This window comes from Gallinula chloropus (genome assembly GCF_964237585.1).
Source record: "Gallinula chloropus genome assembly, chromosome: 1".
Lineage (NCBI taxonomy): Eukaryota > Metazoa > Chordata > Aves > Gruiformes > Rallidae > Gallinula > Gallinula chloropus.
The window spans coordinates 80,204,810-80,225,535 of NC_140085.1; the positions used below are offsets into that span (position 1 = coordinate 80,204,810).

At 42.9% G+C, this 20,726-nt stretch overlaps 1 protein-coding gene across 6 annotated transcripts in view; it reads right to left on the reverse strand.

The window, feature by feature from the left end:
- The window catches only part of CALD1 (caldesmon 1), a 191,889-nt gene that overhangs the window by 75,318 nt on the left and 95,845 nt on the right, over positions 1 to 20,726 (reverse strand). For 5 of the 6 annotated variants that reach the window (XM_084262079.1, XM_084262078.1, XM_084262076.1 and 2 more), the window contains exon 3: positions 17,759 to 17,870. In XM_084262079.1, the coding sequence (XP_084118205.1) occupies positions 17,759 to 17,829 (71 nt within the window). In that variant the 5' untranslated portion in view covers positions 17,830 to 17,870. Of the gene's footprint in view, positions 1 to 17,758; positions 17,871 to 18,566; positions 18,689 to 20,726 lie in introns of those variants that run through there. The other variant, XM_084262074.1, reaches the window with a different exon arrangement.

Here is a 20,726-nt window from a genome sequence, read left to right on the forward strand (position 1 = left end):
TATCCCAGATGGTGAATGCAGTTCACAAATGGCAGAAAAGGGCCTTCAGTCAAAGGGTCTGGTATCACTCCTGCCCTATTTTCTGATTGCTTTTCCAAAAAATCAGCATTGTGTTTGTTAGTTTTGGACAGAACAAGTCTCCAGATGTCTTCTACGTCCTTCTCTCACACAGATGCTCAACAACACATTAAAGTGCCCTGTCCACTGACCATTCAAGATGTGACTCTAAGGCTTGCACAGACATTTAAAAGACTCTTCAGTCTACCCTAAAACAAAGTTATACCAGGTGAAATCCCACAAAAAAGGCCTACAAGGAGGTACTGTTACTCCTCTCCAGCTTCTGGCAGCATTTATTGAATACAGACCTGCTCCTCAAAAACTCTGTGGGCTATGCAAATCAGCTAATGCCATCTCAGTGCCAGCCACACAACAGCTAACAAGTTCAGTATTACCAGGCTGTCACCCTAATCATTGTTCCTGGCCAGGGGAAATCATCAGCACCCGCACTGCAGTATCTCCATATCAACATCCAAGAGTCAACAGTAAGTGGCAGAGGTAAACAAAGGCTCCAGATCCAATTTTCCATGCAATAAAATACACACAGAGTTCTTGTTAAATGTAATCAACAGAGGTGGGCCAACCTTCAATCTAAAGACCTTAAAACTTATAGAGGATTCTTGAAGCCTTTTGCCAAAGCTGCTTTTCACAGCCTCTTCTAAAAATGGCCCCTACCAAAATGATGGTACTAAAAACTGCAGGCTTGAGTGATACCCATACAGGCCTCCAAATTCTGCAACTGCAGCTTGGAGAAAATCTAATAAACAAATAGACAAACAAAAAGGATTCATACATCCCCCTTTGATAGTTTTTTGAATGTGCCAGTGAATCCCTCTTTTCTCCCTATTAGCAAACCTACAGGAACAGCACTACCATATTAAAAGGATGATGGAGGTTATTAAGATATACAAAGCAGGTTATGAGAGGCACTACAATGCTAAAGAAGGAGGAAAAATAGTTAAAATGACATTACTATTGCCAACAGAAGGAATCACTCTCAGCAACCTTTCAAGCAGCATCCTCTGGCCAAGTTTCCTTATGTTTATGCCCTAATGCTTACATCCTTATTTCATCTAATTAAGTACTTAAGGTTTAAAAAGTCAGAATTCTAACTAGAAAAAGAGATTATCCTGTTTAAAAAGTCTTCACTTTAAACCCCTTCTGCAACTCTTGTTTATCCTGCCGTACAGAAGAAAAACTTGGCTCTACAGAAGTGGGCTGTGAACCTGCAACCTGTACAAGCTGACAGCCCAGATGATTAATGTATCTTACATTTACAGAAGCATCTTTCATCTCAAAAGCGCTTTACAAACTACAGAGAAATACATTTACAGCAAAAAGCAGTTACTGCTTGAGTAAAAGGTGGCAGGGTACAAAATCACGCACTGCGGGGGGACAAGGAGACCTTTTAGCTAAGAGCACTCGATGTCACCCATAAAAATGGCACATTCTTTACCTCAGACCAGTGAAGGCCTCAACATTTACCACATGTAATCCAAATAAAGACAACATTCAGAATATTTTTATTGAAAACAATTGCCTTGAATACAAATGGCCCAATTTACAATATGTTGGGTAGCTGCCGGATGTCGATAGAAGATGAACACATGCTGTAAATTCAGTACTAGGTAATTAGGAAAATGTGCATGTTTCCCAAGTCTGCTTCTCTGTAGGTAGGACTAAAGGGCAACATTATGTCATTTCCCTTTGCGCAGGACTCCCTATTGACTTCCATAAAGAATTTGGCTTGAAAACTGATGACAGGGTACAGCCCGGGTTGAGGGAAGAACAACCAATAAATAAAGGAAGATGGGTTGGTGACGGAAAAGTCATTCCTAGTCACCAAGAAATCTTCCCAATATTTTCTTCCAGCAGTATAATGAGGATAGTACAGATGATCTCTGCTCTCAGTCACACCAACCCTTTCAATACAAAGTACTTACTAGATGTGCACAGCCACAGAAAACAGGATGCAGACTGAAATGAGTGAAAGCAAGTTTTAAAACACTGAATGCAACAGAACAGGGAACAGTTAGGCAGGTATCACACAGCCTGTTAAATGAGTCCTCTGAGTTTAACTGGGGTCCAACCCTTCCCTCCTAGATCTATCCTGCTTTAAAACATATTCTTTAATAATTGTGCCTATTTCAGAATTCTTTTATCAGCCAGCATTGACAAGAGTGTAAAAGCTGTCAACAGCCACACTGGATGTTTTGTGATCTTTGATCCACTTCTGTGCATTTCTCCTCAAAGCAAGACATTATATCCAGCACAACCACATAGCCAATGGACTGAGAAGTCACATTCTCCCCAAAGCCAGCATAACCACAAGCATGTAAGACTTACAATGATATCAAAGCCGGTACATCAGGATCTCATTGTAAATGTGATGTGAGCATGATAGGTGAAATCAGGATGGGGCCAGCAAGGCAACAGGGAAACAGATGAAGAAAGTTAGACTTGTAAGATGTGAGTCACCAAAACAACACCTTCAAGCGCTTCACTTCTGTCAGAGCTGGGGACACAGTTAAAAATCTTTCATTGTCTCCATGGTTAATGAGGTACTGTATTAGACCATCTGACAATAATCAGTAAATGAAAAATTAGATTACAGATCCATTGAATATGCCTAGACATTTCTGGTTTGCCTTTTCTTCATTCAATTTATGTATATCTTGTAAATATACTCAGGACTGACAAAATATATGATGAGATTTTCATTACTTAATAGAGGGTTTTCTCATTAAATTAATCACCAATATATCCCTTCTTTCTAAAATATTGAAATGACTCATCCATTGCATGAAAGCTTTTGGTGAGAAATAAGAAAATAGCCCTGAAGGAACTTATGCAACCCTCACATATAAGATGATCATAGGCTAATGAAAGAAAAGACTCTCTAGCTTGTACAAGAGAGAAGGAGGAGAGGGGGAGAATTAAACCTTTTGCTTAAACAAATTCATCTTGTGGCATTCCAGTACAGACAACCCCTCTAGCCATCATAACTCACTGGTTTATAAAGGTCATTATCCCATTTTGCTGGGAGAATGAAAAGCCAAATTCATGAACGCAACAAAAAAGTTTGCCCTTGGTATTACTGTGGGATGATCTGAACCCTGAAACCTGACCGAGGAGTTTCTTTGGGGCTATTTTTATGAAGCATCAAGCCCAGAACACGTATGCATTCTGTAGGTGGTATTCACAGCTGCATCCTGCAGCCACAGCAAGCACAGCAAACAGCATCAATAAGAACAAACAGGACTTCACGCTCTGCTTTCCTTCCCTGCCCTCCCGTCCCCCATTTCCCTGTCCTACTGTTTCGTTCCCCTCCTTCTCAGAGGGGGCTGAACATGTGGCACCAGACACATGACCCCCATGCTCAAAAAGTAACCTGCAGTGGGAAGCACTTTGTTATCCCTGTGGCTGACCTTCAGAGGAATACCCCACTGAGCAAGCTGGACCATAAAAGGAATCCATGTGTAGCCAGTGTTTAGAGAAGCCACCTCCTTGTCTTTCCCAGCTATGGCGCTGTCCTGTTAAGACACTGAAGTAATAGCCGCTGGAGAATCTCAGGAATGTTCTGAGCAACAGCACCCAGAAAAAGCTGTGAGCACTGCTCAGCCTACCAGCTGCAGGCTACTGAAAGAACTCTTAATTTAAAGAAACTACATGACTCTTGTTTCTTTAAAACAGATTTTTTTGAGATACACATGGATATTATTTTTTTTCCCTTTTCAATCCAGTTATAAAAGTTTTTTGCATGGGTAAAATGTAGAATGCCAGACTGAATGTTGAGAACTTCGTCTCCAGAGATGGCATCATGTGCCATATGAATGCAATGGTATAATCATCTCGTGACAGGGCATAAGGACAAAAATCATCTGTATATGGATATTCAGAAGGACTTTCCTTCTCCAGTCTCCAGCATGCTCTGATCCTCTCACGGGATGATAAACACTAAGTGGGAGGAGTGGAAACAGTCTTTATTTGCCATTGACTCTCTAGCTGTAAGCATTTTTGCTGGAAAGTTTTTGAATTCACATTAAGGCCACAAGCACATTGATTAGGTTTCTTTTTTTGTTTGTTCACCAAAAGGTCCATTTCACTAGAAGCCATTTATCTACCTCCTTCCTTTTCTCTTTTCAAAAATACAGATGGAAAAAGTTTTATTCTTTATATTAAGGAGACACTCCGCTCTGGGACCAACTTCACCTCTGTATCTTTCCCAGCTCTATTATAACAATGTCTTTCAGAAATACCGAGGTTTGATACACAGAGTATCTGATTTTTCTCCTTATCACTAGAGGGCTGGAAATTTTACAACCAAAACCAGACTGCTCCTGTAAGCACTGACTGCTTGCTGAAGTCAGAAACTTGCTTTAACACACACACAACCCCCAAAATTTCTGAGAATTAAGATATTACACATAGGAACCCCTCTTGAGGTAAGAAGCTGTATGTTGTGTGAACAAATAGCTTTATGTGTTCTGAGTCACTCCTTCAGGGCTTTTCTCACTTTAAAAATTATGTGGCTCAGATTTTTCTTTCTAGTCTCTTTCTATAGTCATTTTTGCAGGACAGTCCTTTGAAAAAGCTAAATGCAGTAGTCCCAGCAAGAATACAGCTGCAAGGGCCAGGAATAGCTGTAGCCATCTGCTGACCTCATAGTGGCTTTCAGCAAGTCTCCAAGCTATCTCTTTCTTGACATGGGGTTAGCAAGAGTTAGTGTGTGTGCGGAACATCTGATTCACCCATCTAATACCATCCTTCCCCTGATCTATACCTGACCTTATACAACACAGTAACTTGAAGGGATTGGAAGGAGGTCAGTGTCTGAGCTTTCCTGACTATCGTGACCTGTGCACCACTCAAGTCTCCACAGAGCCACGTTAACAGCAGAAAAGCAGCAGCTGTACAAAAAGGCAGGATTTGCATGGAAAGTGAAGATCAACGGAGGCCTGGTCCAGGAATCCAGCACCAGTGGACCTCACCACAGTCCCAAAGACCTTGTCCAAGTTGCAGAAGTTTACCTCAAACCTGGTTTGAAACCAAGTCCATTAAATCTATGCAAACCTCCCCATCCAAAATGTAAACTGGCTTACTCTCCCATGCTGTTTAATGATAAGATACCTCCCTCACAAGAGGCTCAGCTGACAAGCAGTAAATCAAGTCATGGTAATTTGGTTACTTTCCACTGTACAACCTTAATCCACTTAAAAATTTACCATGACATACATCAGGCTTAAATCAAAGAGAGCTCACAAAGGAGGGAGCATTTGTCCAAGGTTCAAGTGAATCATAGACAAGATGCTGTCTCATGCTAGTGGAAGAGGGCAGTACTAGCATGGAAAAGTAACAAAGCCATTGAAAAAGCTCTGCTTTTGAGTACCAATTTCAGCACCTCAGCACAAGAACATCATAGTCTGCCTAGAGGACAACCTTTTGTTAGAGCAGTCCTTGTTGTTGGCTTAAAAAATGTAAACATTTTAAATGGGTCACAAGCCACCTTAAAGGAAAATGAGGCATGTTTTCAGCAAATGTCTAAAAAAACCCCACAACCAAAAAACTTAGATAAAGAGGATTTAAAAAAAAAAATCCCACCAAAAAAAAACCACCCAAAAAACAAACCAAACCACGAAAAGGCAGTCACAACTAGCTGTTCAGTTACAGCCTTCCCTTGGTTTGCTATGTCAGTATGACAAACTTGCTAGCCTTTTTTCAAACAACTATCCAGCAAGGACTATTAATACACAAGTTTATTTAGTCCAACCAACAGGTTTAGACATAAAGGGGAGAAAAACAACATCTATTTACGTTTTCTTAATGTCAGCCAAGATGAGGCTAACCTTTAACTGCCAAATACACTACCCACTGGTTTATACTTTCCAATAAACTAAAAGAAAAGCATCCTGCTTACTTTTCCACTTCCCATCACCCTCGCTGCTCCCCAGGAAGAGAAGGGCTCAGCTGCAAGGTCGAGATAACTACCACTCCTTCTAATCCGTAGCTGTATCACTTCTGTTAACCCGACCCTTTGGTCAGCTGCATACCAGCATCCTCGGGGGCTGCGCTACCATCAAACTGCTTTTCCAAGGAGAAGTTGCCCACTGACCTGATCACTGGGCAGGAATATTTCTTGACCAGTGTGCTGATGAATTATGTTGCCCAGGAAGCACAGCCACCTGACATCTCCATTCTACGAAAGGCCTTAATCACAAAAGGACAATCTGCTGGCAAGGGGGATTTTGTTTGTTTAGCACAAGCTAATAAGTAGGTTATGATGCAAGAAATAAAACTGCTTATAAACATTTGTCTTCAGTAATTAAAGCTTTGTTTAAAGGCATAAAGCCAAATATGCAGGAGCTAGTTGACCAAAAGAGATGCTTCTGCACATTGAAATCGGTTTGGAGTTGCATTTGCAGATCACATTTTTCCCCTATAGTTCTTTGAACTGAGCTGTGAAAGGGTAACTTTGCTCAGGCTGCAGCAATTTGATAGTGTTTATATATTATGCTTATTCATGTGTAAAAGTTGTTAGCATTTGACTTCATTTAATATATTATCCCTGCAAACAAATTGCATTCAGATTTTAAAGGTAAATCTAATCTTCTGATTATCCAGTTTCAGATATTAGATCATAAAGATGTTAATAAGATGCAAACTCACACTGAGAAGCAGATGCTGCTAGAAACCCACTAGCTAAACTGATTTTCACATCACTCCTAAGAGAGCGTCACAGACCAGTAATAACTGCAGTTTCTATCATGGCTAATAGCTTCTACCTTTCTGAGCCCAGAATGCCCTGAAGAATAGCGACACAATTAAGCGACAAGTTCAAAATGTACTTATTCACTGAAAAGAAGGCATTGCAATTTAACAGCTAAGAGAGCATGCCCATCCAAGTCTGAAAAAAATCCGGTTTATAGGCTGCTTTTACTCTCTTCCATTTAGAGCAAAAGAGAAATCAAACACTGCCAATGCTCTCCTTTCACAGCAGTCTCTCTACTCAACATCTCCTCTAGACCCAAAGTTGTGTCTCCACATGCACAGGGCAGTTCACACCTCAGCATCTAGGCTCAGGATCCCAAGTCCATCCCCACTACCCAGAAGCAGCTGCTCAACCTCTGGGTCCAGGGTGCTGGTGCTGGGGCACAGAGGCAGCCCTGCTCCTTTTGCTCCCACCCTCACTCCTGGACAACAGCAAGGAGAGCTGCATTAGCAATCAACCTGCATGGCAGATGCTCTTAGAAGTAAACAACTGTCTGAGCAGCACTTGACCCTCTACCCAAAAAAAGCATCAAGGCCCCATAAGGTCCATCTCTGTGGGCAGGCTGAACCACCAGGACATATGCCATCAGCAACTCACAAGAAGCACATGCATGCTGTAGAATGTATCAATGCACAATGTATTTGCCCGAAAAATACTTTTTTAAACATTTTTGTAAGATACAAGGATATTCAACCATCAGCTTCTTTTGTTATGGGAACACCGCAGGATTCCTGATGCTTTTCTTTACACTAAATGAAATTTGCTGAAGAGCTATATTATTAATAAGGTGTTTCTTTTTTCAGTCATGAAAATGATTGATGTAGAATTTTTTGCCAGCTTATTGGTACACATATACACGTGTGATGAGGTTTGCACAATCCTATGGTCTGAGAAGTCTGTATGCAATGAACTACATTAAGCTGCCTCTTGTGCTAGCTCTGGGTATCAGGCAGGTGGGAAGCGACTAAGCACCTGTGAGGTCAAATATATACTTACTGTCTAAAAAGAAATACAGATCAACTAGTTTTATTGATTAAGAGAGTGTGGGTTAGGACTATAATAACTTAGCAATGGTTCATGTAGATTTTTCTGACAACAGACACTGACTGTCCAGATTGATGAAGGTGAGGCATTGCCCTGCCCAACTCTCACAGAAGTAGACTCAGGAACCAAAAACTGAACCTCCTTTATCCTGGGTTGTTTGGGGACAGCATTTTTGGCCTCTCCCATAGTGGGTTAACTAAAGGTCTGATGTACTTCTTGCCAAGGGACTGAAAATGCTGCTGGGGAAACAGAGGTGCCATGTCTGCCTCCCAGGGACATATGTACCTATAGTCACAAGCACCACACTGCTCTGTTGTGGCTGCTACAGGAAGCTTGAAGGCTCAGTGCCTTCGCAAACCTTAGGCCAATGTTCAGTTAATGCTGCTTCTTGCATTTCAAGTTTCTGGAGTCTTTTGTATGAGAAAATCATGTCTCTGATGGCAGACATGATTTAGGCCATTTGAAGGTATAATGACAGATATACAGAGTTGCAAGAGCACTGCATAAATTGACTGCATACTGTCATCTTGCACATAATGTATAAATGCTATTTTTCAACAGAAACGTGTCAGGACAGCCATTGACACTTATGTATACCACACCAGCTACTTTTCTTCAGTCTTATGTTTCTTTGTGCAGTGGCTATGCCACAGCCTAATTCTGAAAATCATGACAAAATACCATATTGTATTACTCCCTGTATGGTGACCTTTTAAATATGCTTTGTTGATAATGAAAACAAAAGCTGTGCTTCAGTGCCTGTATGTATTAGGCATTTAAATAAGATCCAGTTCATCAAGGACTTTGATCTCATTAAAATTAATAAAAACATAGCAGGAAACAGAAAGATGGATTTTTCTTTTGACAATAGGTGTGTTACTTGGTTATAGGCTTGGAGCGGAGGCTTTTGACCTAAAAATGTCTCAAACTCCTTGGCACTTCCAAAGCAAACCTGACACACTTGTGGAAAAAGGTGAAAGACGGGGTATTTTGCCAGCTGTCTGGGTGCTGGATTTGGACTGTCCTCCTAAGAAGTTGGCTGGTATAGTAGGTGTAGTACAGAGATTACAGAATGATCTTAACATACATGTGGGATTAATATCTGAAATAGTAAGGAGCTGATTTTGTTGTCTGCTTAGGAATTGCAGTGGTCTTAGCTCAGTAAAGTTTATATTCTATATGTCTAGCTATTTGGAAGAACAAAGCTTCTTTTATAAAACATTCCTCCACAAGGAGTTTAAAGAAAATACAATCTGTAAAACACACAGTGGCTGTGAAATTAAGAGGTAGGGTTCTACTCAGCTTTGCATATGTTTGGCTATTTCCTCCACAGCATCTGAAACGCTACAATAGCAAAGATTTGTCTAACACCCACCCACACTTGAGAGTGACAGTGGCAGGGTGTGCTTTAAAGAGCCACTGGCTCATGCTTTTCTGTCTGGGTTAAACTCCAAGAACTGCAGGAACAGTGATCAATGCAATGTGAAAGGCCAAACTCACATCGACAACCCAAATATATCCTGTCAGTCTGGGAATTCAAGGTAGCTGTGAAGACAGATTAACAGCTGGAGCACTTCGTCTCAATTTGTTCTCAACCCTCATGCACTTCTAATCTTATTTATTCATTGACTTAAAATTTAACTCCTGGGCAGAAGATGTCATGTCTCAGCTCTATCAGAAGGTGAGTATTTTACAGAAAGACAAGCAGAAACACTCAGAGTATTTAGAACTTCAAGATATATAAAATTCATGGAGAGAAAAACCACGGTAGCTCTTGCTTTAGTAACAAAAGGGGCTTGGACCAGCCAAGGGCACGGCCCTCTAGAGGACAAAGCAAAACATTTTTGGAAGTAATGCTCTGAAATAAATCATGAGTTAACTCATGAAAGAGCTTTAAACTAGATTTTAAGGGGAAAAGGGATAAAACCAGGCTGGTGAGATAAGCCTGGGGAATGCATACCAATGTTTGAGGGATGGTGTGGTAGCAATGTCCTTCAGTCCACCATCTCAACAGAGGCAGGGGATGGAGATCCACACGTCAAACAATACACAAGGGTTATTGATATGTTAGAAACCATGGAAGTGCCTTAAGAATGGTCACATAGGAACTAAGGGTTCTTCCCTTACAGAAAGAGGTGGTGGGATCAGTAGCCCAACTGAAGCGCATCAACACCAATGCACGCAGCATGGGCAATGAACAGGAGCTGGAAGCCCCTCCAGTGAGAAAAACTGATATACTTGGGATAAGGACAGTTTACTGACAAAGGCACGTGAAAGGGGAACAGTAACAGCCCACAGAAAATTTTACTTACACCCAGTGGTAACAGAGTCCTTTACTGACCCGAGGAGACGATAACACTGAGCACATGTACCAACATGAGGACCAATGCCCCGGGCACACTCAGACTGCCCAATGGTAATGATAGGGTTGAATTTTTATGAGTAAGAATCAAGGAGAAGATCAACAAGGCATATATCATGGTGGGATGCTGTTATAGACCACCTAACTAGGATAAAGAGGCAGACAAAATATTCTCTAAGCAGCTGGGAGAAGTTTCACAATCACTATCTCTTGTTTTTGTGGGGACTTCAACTTAACAGCTATCTGCTGGAAATACAATACAACAGAAAGAAAACAGTTTAGGAGGTTCCTGGAGTGTGTGGAAGATAACTTCTTGACACAGATTACGAATACTCCAACTAGGGAAGGCGCCCTACTGGACCTGTGGTTTGTGAACAGTGAAGGACTTGTGATGGTTGGACGTCATCTTGGGCATAGCAATCATGAAATGAGAGAGTTTTCGATTCTCAGAGAAGGAGGGGGTCAGCAGAACTTCCACCCTGGACTTCCAGAGGGAAGACTTTGACATCTGGGCATCCACCCGAGTGTACTGAGGGAACTGGTGGAAGAATTGCCCTGATTGGGATGAAGCCATTTTGTGTCATTTATCAGCAGTTCTGGCTGAGGAGGTTCCACTTGACTGGAGGTTAGCCAATCTGACACCCATCTAGAAGAAGGGTAAGAAGGAGGATCTGGGGAACTACAGGCCTGTCAGCAAGACCTTGGTGCTGGAGAAGGTTATGGAGCACATCATTTTGATTGCCCTCATGCAGCACATACAAGAGCTCCAGGTGATCAGGCCGAGTCAGCATGCATTTATGAAAAGCAGAGCCTGCTTGACTAACCTGATCTCCACCTGTGATAAGCTGATCTGCTTAGTGGATGAGGGAAAAGCTGTGAATGTTGTCTACTTGGAGTTTAATAAAGCCTTTGCCACCATTTCCCGCAGCAACCTCTTGGAGAAACTGGCTGCTCATGGCTTGGAAAGGCATACAGATTGCTGAGTAAAAACTGGCTGGATGGTCAGGCCCAAAGAGTTGTGGGGAAAAGAGTTACATCAGGCTGGGAGCTGGTCACAAGTGTTCCCCAGGGCTCAGTATCAGAGCCAGTTCTCTTTAATGTCTTTACCAGTGCTCTGGACAAGGGGATCAAGGGCAGCCTCAGTGAGTTTGCAGACAACACCAAGTTGGGCAGGAGTGTTGATCTGCTTGAGGTTAGGAAGGCTCTACAGCAGGGTCTCGACAAGTCGAATGACAACCAACTGAACATGAGCCAGCAGTGTGCCCAAGTGGCCAAAAGGGCCAATAGCGTTCTGTCCTGTATCAGAAATAGTGTGGCTAGCTGGACTAGGGAAGGGAATGTTCCCCTGTACTCAGCTCTGGTGAGTCCACACCTTGAATACTCTGTTCAGTTTTGGGCCCCTCATTACAAAAATTACATCATTGAGGTGCTGGAGCATGTCCAAAGAGATGCAGTGAAGCTGGTGAAAAGATCTGGAGAACAAATGATACAAGGAGTGGCTGAGGGAACTGAGGATGTTTAGCCTGGAGAAAAGGAGGCTGAGGGGAGACCTTATCACTGCCTACAGCTACCTGAAAGGAGGTTGTAACCAGGTGAGTGTTGGTCTCTTCTCCCAAGTAACAAGCAATAGGACAAGAGGAAATGACCTCAAGTTGCCACAGGGGAGATTTAGATTGGATATTAGGATAAATTTCTTCACCAAAAAGGCTGTCAAGCATTGTTGCAGAGTGCCCACTTATCCTCACTGTCCAGGACAGTAGAATGGAAATTGTCCACTTTGTGGCTGACAAGGATGAGCTCTCATTTCTCTCCAGAAACATTAAGACACAGTGCCAACAAATGTATCCTGTCTTACTCATCCAGAAGATAAGCAATGTCCTTCTCTGTAAGTCCTGCAAAGATGTACCCTGCCTGGTCCTCCTGGTTCTACCTTCTTAATTTAGTGAATCAGCCTTCTGTATGCTTACCTAGCACTAGCACAGTAAAAGGCATGTCAGATGCCTTGCTGGTTTTTTATTTACATTCAGAGGTCTAGAACGAAATTCATTTGACTTTTTTTTCAGTTGTACCCAGATAAGTTTTGGTTATAACCTCTTTTTTAACTGAAGTTGCATTAAGCAAGTTACCACAACAGGCTTTCAGCCTGCTGCAGGCTGCTGCCATCCCTGGCCTCCAAGCTGGATTATTTCTGAGCATTCTCCATGAATATGAATCACACTGCCTCATAAAACCGCTTAAATGAGAGGATGGAGAGAGTTTGTGGTTGATGGCCTTTTTTAAAGAATGTTTACCTACTGCATTTGCTAATTAATGCTATTGGGAACCATAAAGCTTAATAGCAGTGGTTATTTTGTACATCCTACCCACTTACCCTTTTAGGGTATGGTTTAGTAATAAGCTTATTAGTCTGTAAGGAGATAAGCCCTTCAATCAGGGCAGCTGTGGCCCCTGTAAGGACATCATCCTACACAGCCCATAAAGTAACACGATAGCTTTAGAGAGTCTTTTTAGTGACTCAGTGGTAGATAGCCACTTTGCTATATTTTTACAACAGAACAACCAATAGCACTGCTTTCCTATGAAATGACCTGCAACCCCTTAGAGAAGAGCATTATGCAGGGCAAAGCTGTGGTTCAGATTCAAAGATAAACCTAAACTACATGGAAACCAGTCTGAAAATGACCCAAAGACCTTCCTGAAGTCTCCAGTAGTGATGGCAGGGCAATGAAGCAAATTGGATCAGGTTCCTAATATAATTTTTAAAGGAGCCTGAATGCCAGGGAGAGGGGAAAATGTATTGCTGTGGCAACAGCAAGTCAGCCAGTCTTAAAATTGCAGCTTAAGTGCTAAATAGATTTAACCTGAGAGCTATTATTTAGAGAGTTCAAGGGGCCACTTCTTTCTCTCAATTACGCTGAAGTCAAGGAAGTAGGTCTATTGTAATTTCAAAAAGTATTTCAACTCACTTCATCGCTTTCACTACAGCTGCTTACAACTGTGACAGACCAAAAGTGCATCAGCAAGGTACTCACAAAGCACCACCCCTCCAGACACACACACACACACTGCCCAGCCCCAGGCTAATTTCTTCCTGTGTCAGTTACAACATCAAAAATGACAAAACCCCACGATGTTGTTTAAGAGAACGTCTTTTACTGACCAGGAAAAGGCACAAAGCAGCAGGTGGCATCTGAGTTTTCCCCCCTTGTTGAAAGGAGCCAGTCCCCTGTGCTTCAACTGCATATGGGAATTCTCCCATCAGTTAAGCACAACCCATTTCTGTGATGACCTGATACTGAGCACGGTATGTACCCTGTGGCTGGGAAGGCAAAGCGTTCGTCCAGCTCCTTCAAGGCTGCCACTGAGACTGTCTCATAAATCATCTGGCTGGAATAACTCAGGTAGGGCTTAATCCAAAGCCCATTGAAATCAATGGAAAGGTTCCCACTGACTTCAGCCATCTCTGGACAAGAACCTCAGGGCTTTTATACAACCACCATCCCAGTCACACGACTCCCTCTGCCTCTGAGGAGCAGGATAAAGCCTTGGCTTTGCCACAGAGCAGTTGGAGACATCACCCAAATGGCTGGCACGGTCCTATTTTCCCAGACCTCGCACCTGATCAGGACAAACCATACACAAAATGCTAGCAGACAGGCCCAGTTAATTCAGCCATATTTTGTCCTGGGTTTCCCAGCCTATGTCTGGAAAGCCTTGTTCCCCCATGAGGTTCAAGAGCTGCTGGGTGCCCGCCTGCCAGAGCACATGCAATTGGTCTGACAGCTTGGGAGAAAGCTGGACAGAGCCCCATATCCCTGCTATTGGCCACATGCCCCCTAGACAGGTCTGTACCACTACTCCAAACATGCTGACAGGCCTCCAGTGATCTCAAACACAAATAGTCAAAAAATTATGACTGGATGAAATTTCTGAGTGGGTGCAGCAAGCTTGTGTTAGGAATCTGGGGTCTGTGGGATACCCTGAAAGGGTAAGAGCTTAAAATGCCAAAAGCCTACTAGCATTCTGAGTTGGTGGCAATCTATATCTGAGTTGCCACAGCACATACTACTAGCCAAAGCACATTCCAGAGGTGAAGCAATCTGCTGGTCTTTAAATACAAAGCCAGCCTCTCCTCAAAATCGATCCTAACAATGTAGAAGGCCAGGGCTACACTGCAGAACAAAACATCATTTCCAGCAGCTTTCTGATGGGAAAAAACCCAAAACACAAAGACTAACATCAGGTCTCAAGAATCGAGTGCACACTGAGCATCTCCAAAGATTAGACCTAAGAGGTTGGACATCAGTGGCTCCAGCATGACAGACACTTGGGAAGCTGGTGGCACATGTATTCTGACCGTTCCTCTCACAGCCTCTAGCTCCTGGGGAAGACACAATTAGGTCAAGCCACTCTCTCAGGCATGTGGTGGATGAGTCCATGCTGCTACAAGGTATCTTCACCCCTCGATCTCTCAGGCACATCCGTCAAGGCCAGGAAAACAGACCTTTCCATGTGCCTTTATCCCAGGAAATGGCAAAATGCGTCACTGCGGCTGGATGAGTTACAAATACTGCTGTGTGATATGTCTGCTTGCACTTTGGGATTTACTGTTCAACTCAAAAAAGCCTAAACAGTGTCTTGGAGACCTAGCAAACATGTTACAGCCTACACAGAATCATCTCTCTGTCCATCTCCCAGAGGAAACACTTACAAACAGTGACAGCTTCCCTGGAGCAAGGCTACAGGAGAGAGGGTGCAGCAAAATGCCCTGTGCCTAAGCAGTCAGTACCAGTGCTCAGAGCTGGTGGAGCCTTTTCAGCCTCCATGCTGCTCTTCATGACCACACAATTCACTTGATAACTTAAAATGTTCAGACAGATGGAGAACTAGCAAGCAGATTGCTGTAACTAAAGACATGTACACAACCACATTGCAGCTATATTTTTAAAGGTGATCCCAAAATCCCTGAAAATCTGAATTCACCAAAAGAATCCAGTGTGACATATTAATTTGTTAATAACAGCCCAAATGCTGCTGCCCTCAACTTGATATGAGCTGCACAATGCAACAGGGGTGGATGCTCACTTCCTCCCTGATGTTGCTCCTCTTGGGACAGGTTTTGGGAGGTCTCAGCTCCTACATTCACATCTCAACTCCAGAATCAGGCTCTGTTATTGTTACAGCAATCCAAAAATAAAAAGGCCAGACTAAATTATTTTTAAGATCTCAAGATCTTTAAAGCAGCCTTGTGACTTTTAAGGGGTCTGACTCATGATACTTGAATGCTTGAAGTTGGCAGCAGTGGAGGGAGTACAGCAAGATTTAGCGCACAGCAATTTATTGCTAAAAGCCTTCAAATGTGTGGGAAAGGGCACGGAGTGCTTCTGCAACCATTTGGCAGAAAAGAAGGACACGGGCCCAAGTACTCCTTCTCCAGCTGGGCTGTCACTGATCTCACCCCCTCCGCAAAGTTTACCGCACAAAATCACAGCAAAACCACCCCAGACATGGCAAAAACACTTCCCAAACCCAGGCACACACTAGTGAGTGGGTGGGGAGGGGGCTGTTTCCCTTGTCAGCTCCATGGCTTTCAGGCCCGGCTGCTGGGTTTCCCTCTCACACAGGAGCGGGTTCCACTATCTGCCTGCCAGCTCCCCGGGGACAGCTCCTTTGAGGGACACTGGTGAACTGCCAGCTGCAGCTTTTGCCTCCCCAAGGCTCCGGATTCCCCTGTGCACAATCAGGGACCAGAATCGGGGCAATGCATAGAATCACAGGACGCAGAGTGACTTACAGATACATCTGAAGCGGATTTCAACTTCCATGACTACGAGGTCAGAGCACCCCATCCACAAGCTCCCGTGGCTGTAACAACCTCCGCAAGCGGGCCAGGCCACATTGCCCGTGCCGAGAACTCCCACAGCCTCTGTACACTTGCATAAGAGTTTAGATGACTTCACAGGGAAATTCAGGTGATGTTTTTCCATAGCAGAAAACACCTCCCTGACTATACCCCCCAGCATCCTCCACAGGCTGCCCAGGGTCTCTATTACCAACAAACCCTAAAGCCTCGGCCTTTCCATGAAAATATTTTCTTAAAGCAGAAGTACACTAGAAATATATAAATACCTTGTCCTGTGCACTGGCATGGGCTCTGTAATCCCTCCCATGTGGCCCAAAAAACCTGTATTGACCCAGACCCTGGGGGTAAGCCTTCTGGGACATGAAGGCAACTAAGTGCCACAGCTCCTCTGCCTTTTGGGGTAGGTCACTCCCTGCAAAGGGAATCTGCTGCCTCATTTCCCTTTGGCCACCATGCTTCATGTGAGTTTATTTATCTGCAGGCAATGCTGCTGCTTTCCAGAGCTTACAGGGGTTCCGCTTATAGCCGGACAAGTGCTCACATACCCAGTTCTGCAAAGAGCACCTCCTTTGAAAGAAAAGGCAGTTATTTAATCTCATCTTCCCAGGATTTCCCCACCCAGGTATCATCAATGTCCATCCTTATTAGAAAGCTCATAGGAAGCATAAAAAAATTTACTTAGTATTGCATTTTCCTGACTTCCATTTAAAACTGCTCTGAAAATGTCTTTTCTTCTATAACATTCAGAACCCGAAACACCCTGATTTTGTCAGTGCATGGGAAAGACCAGACATGAAAGCCTGTATTCAAAATGAAATACAAAAATAAGAACAAAATGTGCTTAAGTCTAAGTTCCTTTAAAAAAAAAAATTAATTAGTGCAGTATTAACAACTACATCAGATCTTTATAGCAGAGAAGACATTACAAAAATAGAGCCTGACTTTCTCCCTACTTACTCCAGTGTAAATCATTGAAAATTCCATTACAGGAAACAGAACTGTACAGGTGTAAAATAGGTTTAGTTAATGAGATGTCATTTCCAGTATTTTCATGCTGCTTCTTTCATAAATTGACATCATTGTACACACATCAAGTTCTCTTCTCATTTGCACCAAAGTAAAACTGTAATAACTGACAGCTAATGCTGGCCTTGTTGCCTGTATAAAGTGCCTGTAAGTTAATAAGAAGTGGCAGGCAGTACGAATACAACACCAATTGCACAGTAATGGCAGACAATTCACAGATATGCTATACTACGTATACCGGCTGTACCTCAGCTTTCAATTAGCATCTTACAATTTTAGCTGTCTGAAAAGACAAGCGGAATCCCTTCTGTACAGCACTCACTCACATGGCACGTGCATGAGTTTTCCTATCAATAATTTCACATGGCCACCACCCACCTTCACTGTTTACACTTACGAATATAACAGAATAACTAGAAGCCAGGGCATTCACAACAGCTTATGGGAATTATTCACTAGGCACCTCTGAATTCCAGCCTCTCCCACAGTATTAACTAAAGCTATTTTACAGTGTACATTGCGAGCAGGGACTCCATGGTTAGCTGTAACATACTTTGGAATTTAAGACTAAAATCCTCAAAGCCGCTGATAATCGAAGGCAAGCCACTCACACCATTTTCCACACGTAACACCTCACCTCTCTGCTTCAAGGCGCATTTCCTCACGCTTTTGCCTCCTGAGTTCTCTGCGGCGTTCAAAGTCATCCATGGTGGGTGTTCAAGTGTTCAGAGCTCTGGAAAGATCCAAATCTAAAAGGGAGATGACCACTTAGATGAGAGAGAAAGCACAATGGATGCCTTTAACCGAGTCCATTTAGTTTTGTTTTGTTTTCTCAACTTCGCTGTAACTATTTTCTTTTTCCATCAAAAAAATTAACTTCCTCAGTATTGTTGAGATAAACAAGATTAATGAAATGCCTTGTAGGATAAACATAGCCCATGCCTGCGTTTAGTTTCCTAGTTAAAATTAAATCAACATGCTTTAAGTAAGGACTGTATACATCTGCTAGCCGCAGACTAGCTATTTGTAACATCACAGGTCTTTCCTACAAACAAAAGCAACAATTCAGCAGGATTTTAAATTTAAGCTTCCCGGTTTTTACTGGAAGCAGTAAAAACACTTCACAAAAGATTCCTAACTTTCTTCAGTCGCACGGATAACTAAAACTTTTGCAAAAGTAAGTCCTCATTTGTCAGTTCACAGATGCACACAAACACACCCTTTCAAAAAAGGGAAAAAGAAAAAACAAGAAATGAAAAAAAAAACAAAGGGAGAAGAGGAAAAAAAAAGGAGAAAAGGAAAAGAGAAGAAAGGGAAAATAAGCCACAGATTTTAAATACCACCCAGGAGGAGCCAAACTATGTATAAATCCTGCTCAAAGAACCAAAAGTAGCAATTTTTTTTTTTTTTTGTAGCTTAATCCACGCATTTTCCCCGTTCCCTACCTTCTTCTTTATGATTTAGTCCATGAAATATTTTCCCCTTTACAGTTCTTCATATACAAAGCCTTTCCAGCCTTGGTTTATATCCCATCAAGCCGAGTATTACAGAATTCCCCTGCAGCCCCCAAACCAAAAATGACTACCAGAAAAGGGAAAGCTGTTCTCTTTTTGTCCCTGCTTTGTTTACAGAGCTGTCAGTGGTTAGTTAAACTCTGCCTGGAATCTGGCATTTAAGGCCTGCTCTAAGATTGCTTCCTGTGCAGGGCTGGAGGCCTCAGCTTCCTCTGCAATCCTAGCCTAGGCGCTGCACTCAGAGGATTTCCACCCTCCCCACGTCCCGTCCTCCCCCCCTCAAAAAAAAAAACCCTTTCCAGGCCCATTAGTACAAGACCGGCTATTCACGCCCCAGATAAAGCCAGAGTGCAGATGCAGACTACAATTTTCAAAGGTGGCTTATGAACTGCTTGCAGTTTCAGGGAAACAAAGCCAAGGTGCCTTTGTAAATTACTTGAAGCGCTCGGTTTGCAGATGTAGATTTGTCTTGCGGCTTTATATTCCTGCCCGCCGGTGCAGCGTCCAAGTGCTCTGCCCATAAAACCACTGGCAATAGCAAAGCCTCTCATGACTTAAGGGGATCCGTGGCTTTTTCTTTCCCCTTTTTTAGATTAAAACACTGCTGAGGGCAGGGGTTTTTGTGGAGGTTATTTTATTAGTTTACTTTTCCTGGGGGTGTTTTTCTTTCTGATTTGTTCCTGGATTGGGGGGATTTAAATTTTTTGTCGTTGTTGTGACTTTCTTCATGTTTGGTTGGCTGGGGTTGTTTCACAGAGCTTCAAAGGGAGTGTTAATTTTGCAAATCTGATATTAACTTTACAATCGCTGCTGCATTTTTTAATGCACAACTAGACGATATATTTTTCTTTTCCCCCCAAATCTTGTGTTTGTTTCTTAACCACCAAGTACCCCTTGAAGAACACAGAAGAACAAGTCTGCTGTTTTTTCCCTAGAAGTGTTTTCATCTCAGCCTATGTGTGCTGCTAAAACCTGTCTCTGTCCCTTTGCTAGAGGGCCCGTGAGTTGCAGGACTGATGCAATGTCATCGTCGTGTGTGTCATGTCGTGTGTGTGTGCTTGTGTGTCCCTGACTGGGAGACAAAGATCGAAGGAGGAACTGCATACTTCAGAGAGTAAGATCCAAGCAGTGTGTTGGATTTCTGTGCATGAACGGCAGATGCTGGAGTCTGCAGGAATTAAGACTGCACCAGACAGAAGTATTTAGTCTGTGGACTACATTCACCATTAGAGATTTAAAATATAAAGAGTTGATTGTTAGGCTGACACCATGTATGCTAGAACTGAGAATCCCAAAGTTTTATTCCTACTCTACCTCCCCAAAGCAGACATACTCTGATATCTTTTTTATGTGCACCTCCATCATTTCTTACCCAGTCACTACAACCCTCTTTCCACCTCTCAACTAAAAAAAAAAATCTTACTTCCCTCCCCCACAGCTCTAGCCTCTGTGCACTCACATATCCACCATCCCCACTCCACATGTCCCAGCCAATACCTCTACCCCTTCCCTTCCTACATGGTCCTCAGCACCTCCAAAAGCTCGAACTCTTGTCCTCATGAGGAAAGCTGAGGAGGATAGTAATAAAAACATACAGAACTATTTCTGAGCTTCCTCCCCTTCCTTCCCGGGAGCATAGGGGAGATTCCACAGCAGTTGGGAGAAGTTCCCTCATGCAACAACCTTTCTCCATCTACAGGGTGCTTTTCTGCTGCTTGATGAAGATCAGATGGATCGACATCTTGGGAGTATGTCTAGTGTTTATACTGGAGTCCAGTGTCACCTCTCAGAGGACTGAGGTCCAGCTATTCCATAGCATTCAGATCACTTGCAAGCCAAATCCCTATTTTAAAAATGAGGAAGGCACTTGGGAAATGGAGATCAGGTCAAAAATATGACCTCTAGTTAGCAAACCCTTATCAGTGCAAGAAAATGAGTCATCAGCTAAAGTCCGCTTGAAGAAGTCAGCTATTCAGTGCTGCTCACTGTCTTCCCCAAAACAATTAGTTGTCTTTCAGCCTCTGAAAACTATTAGTCAACAACTTGATCAGTCTCTCTAAATATGTTTTCTGTTTCAGCAAAAAGAGAGTA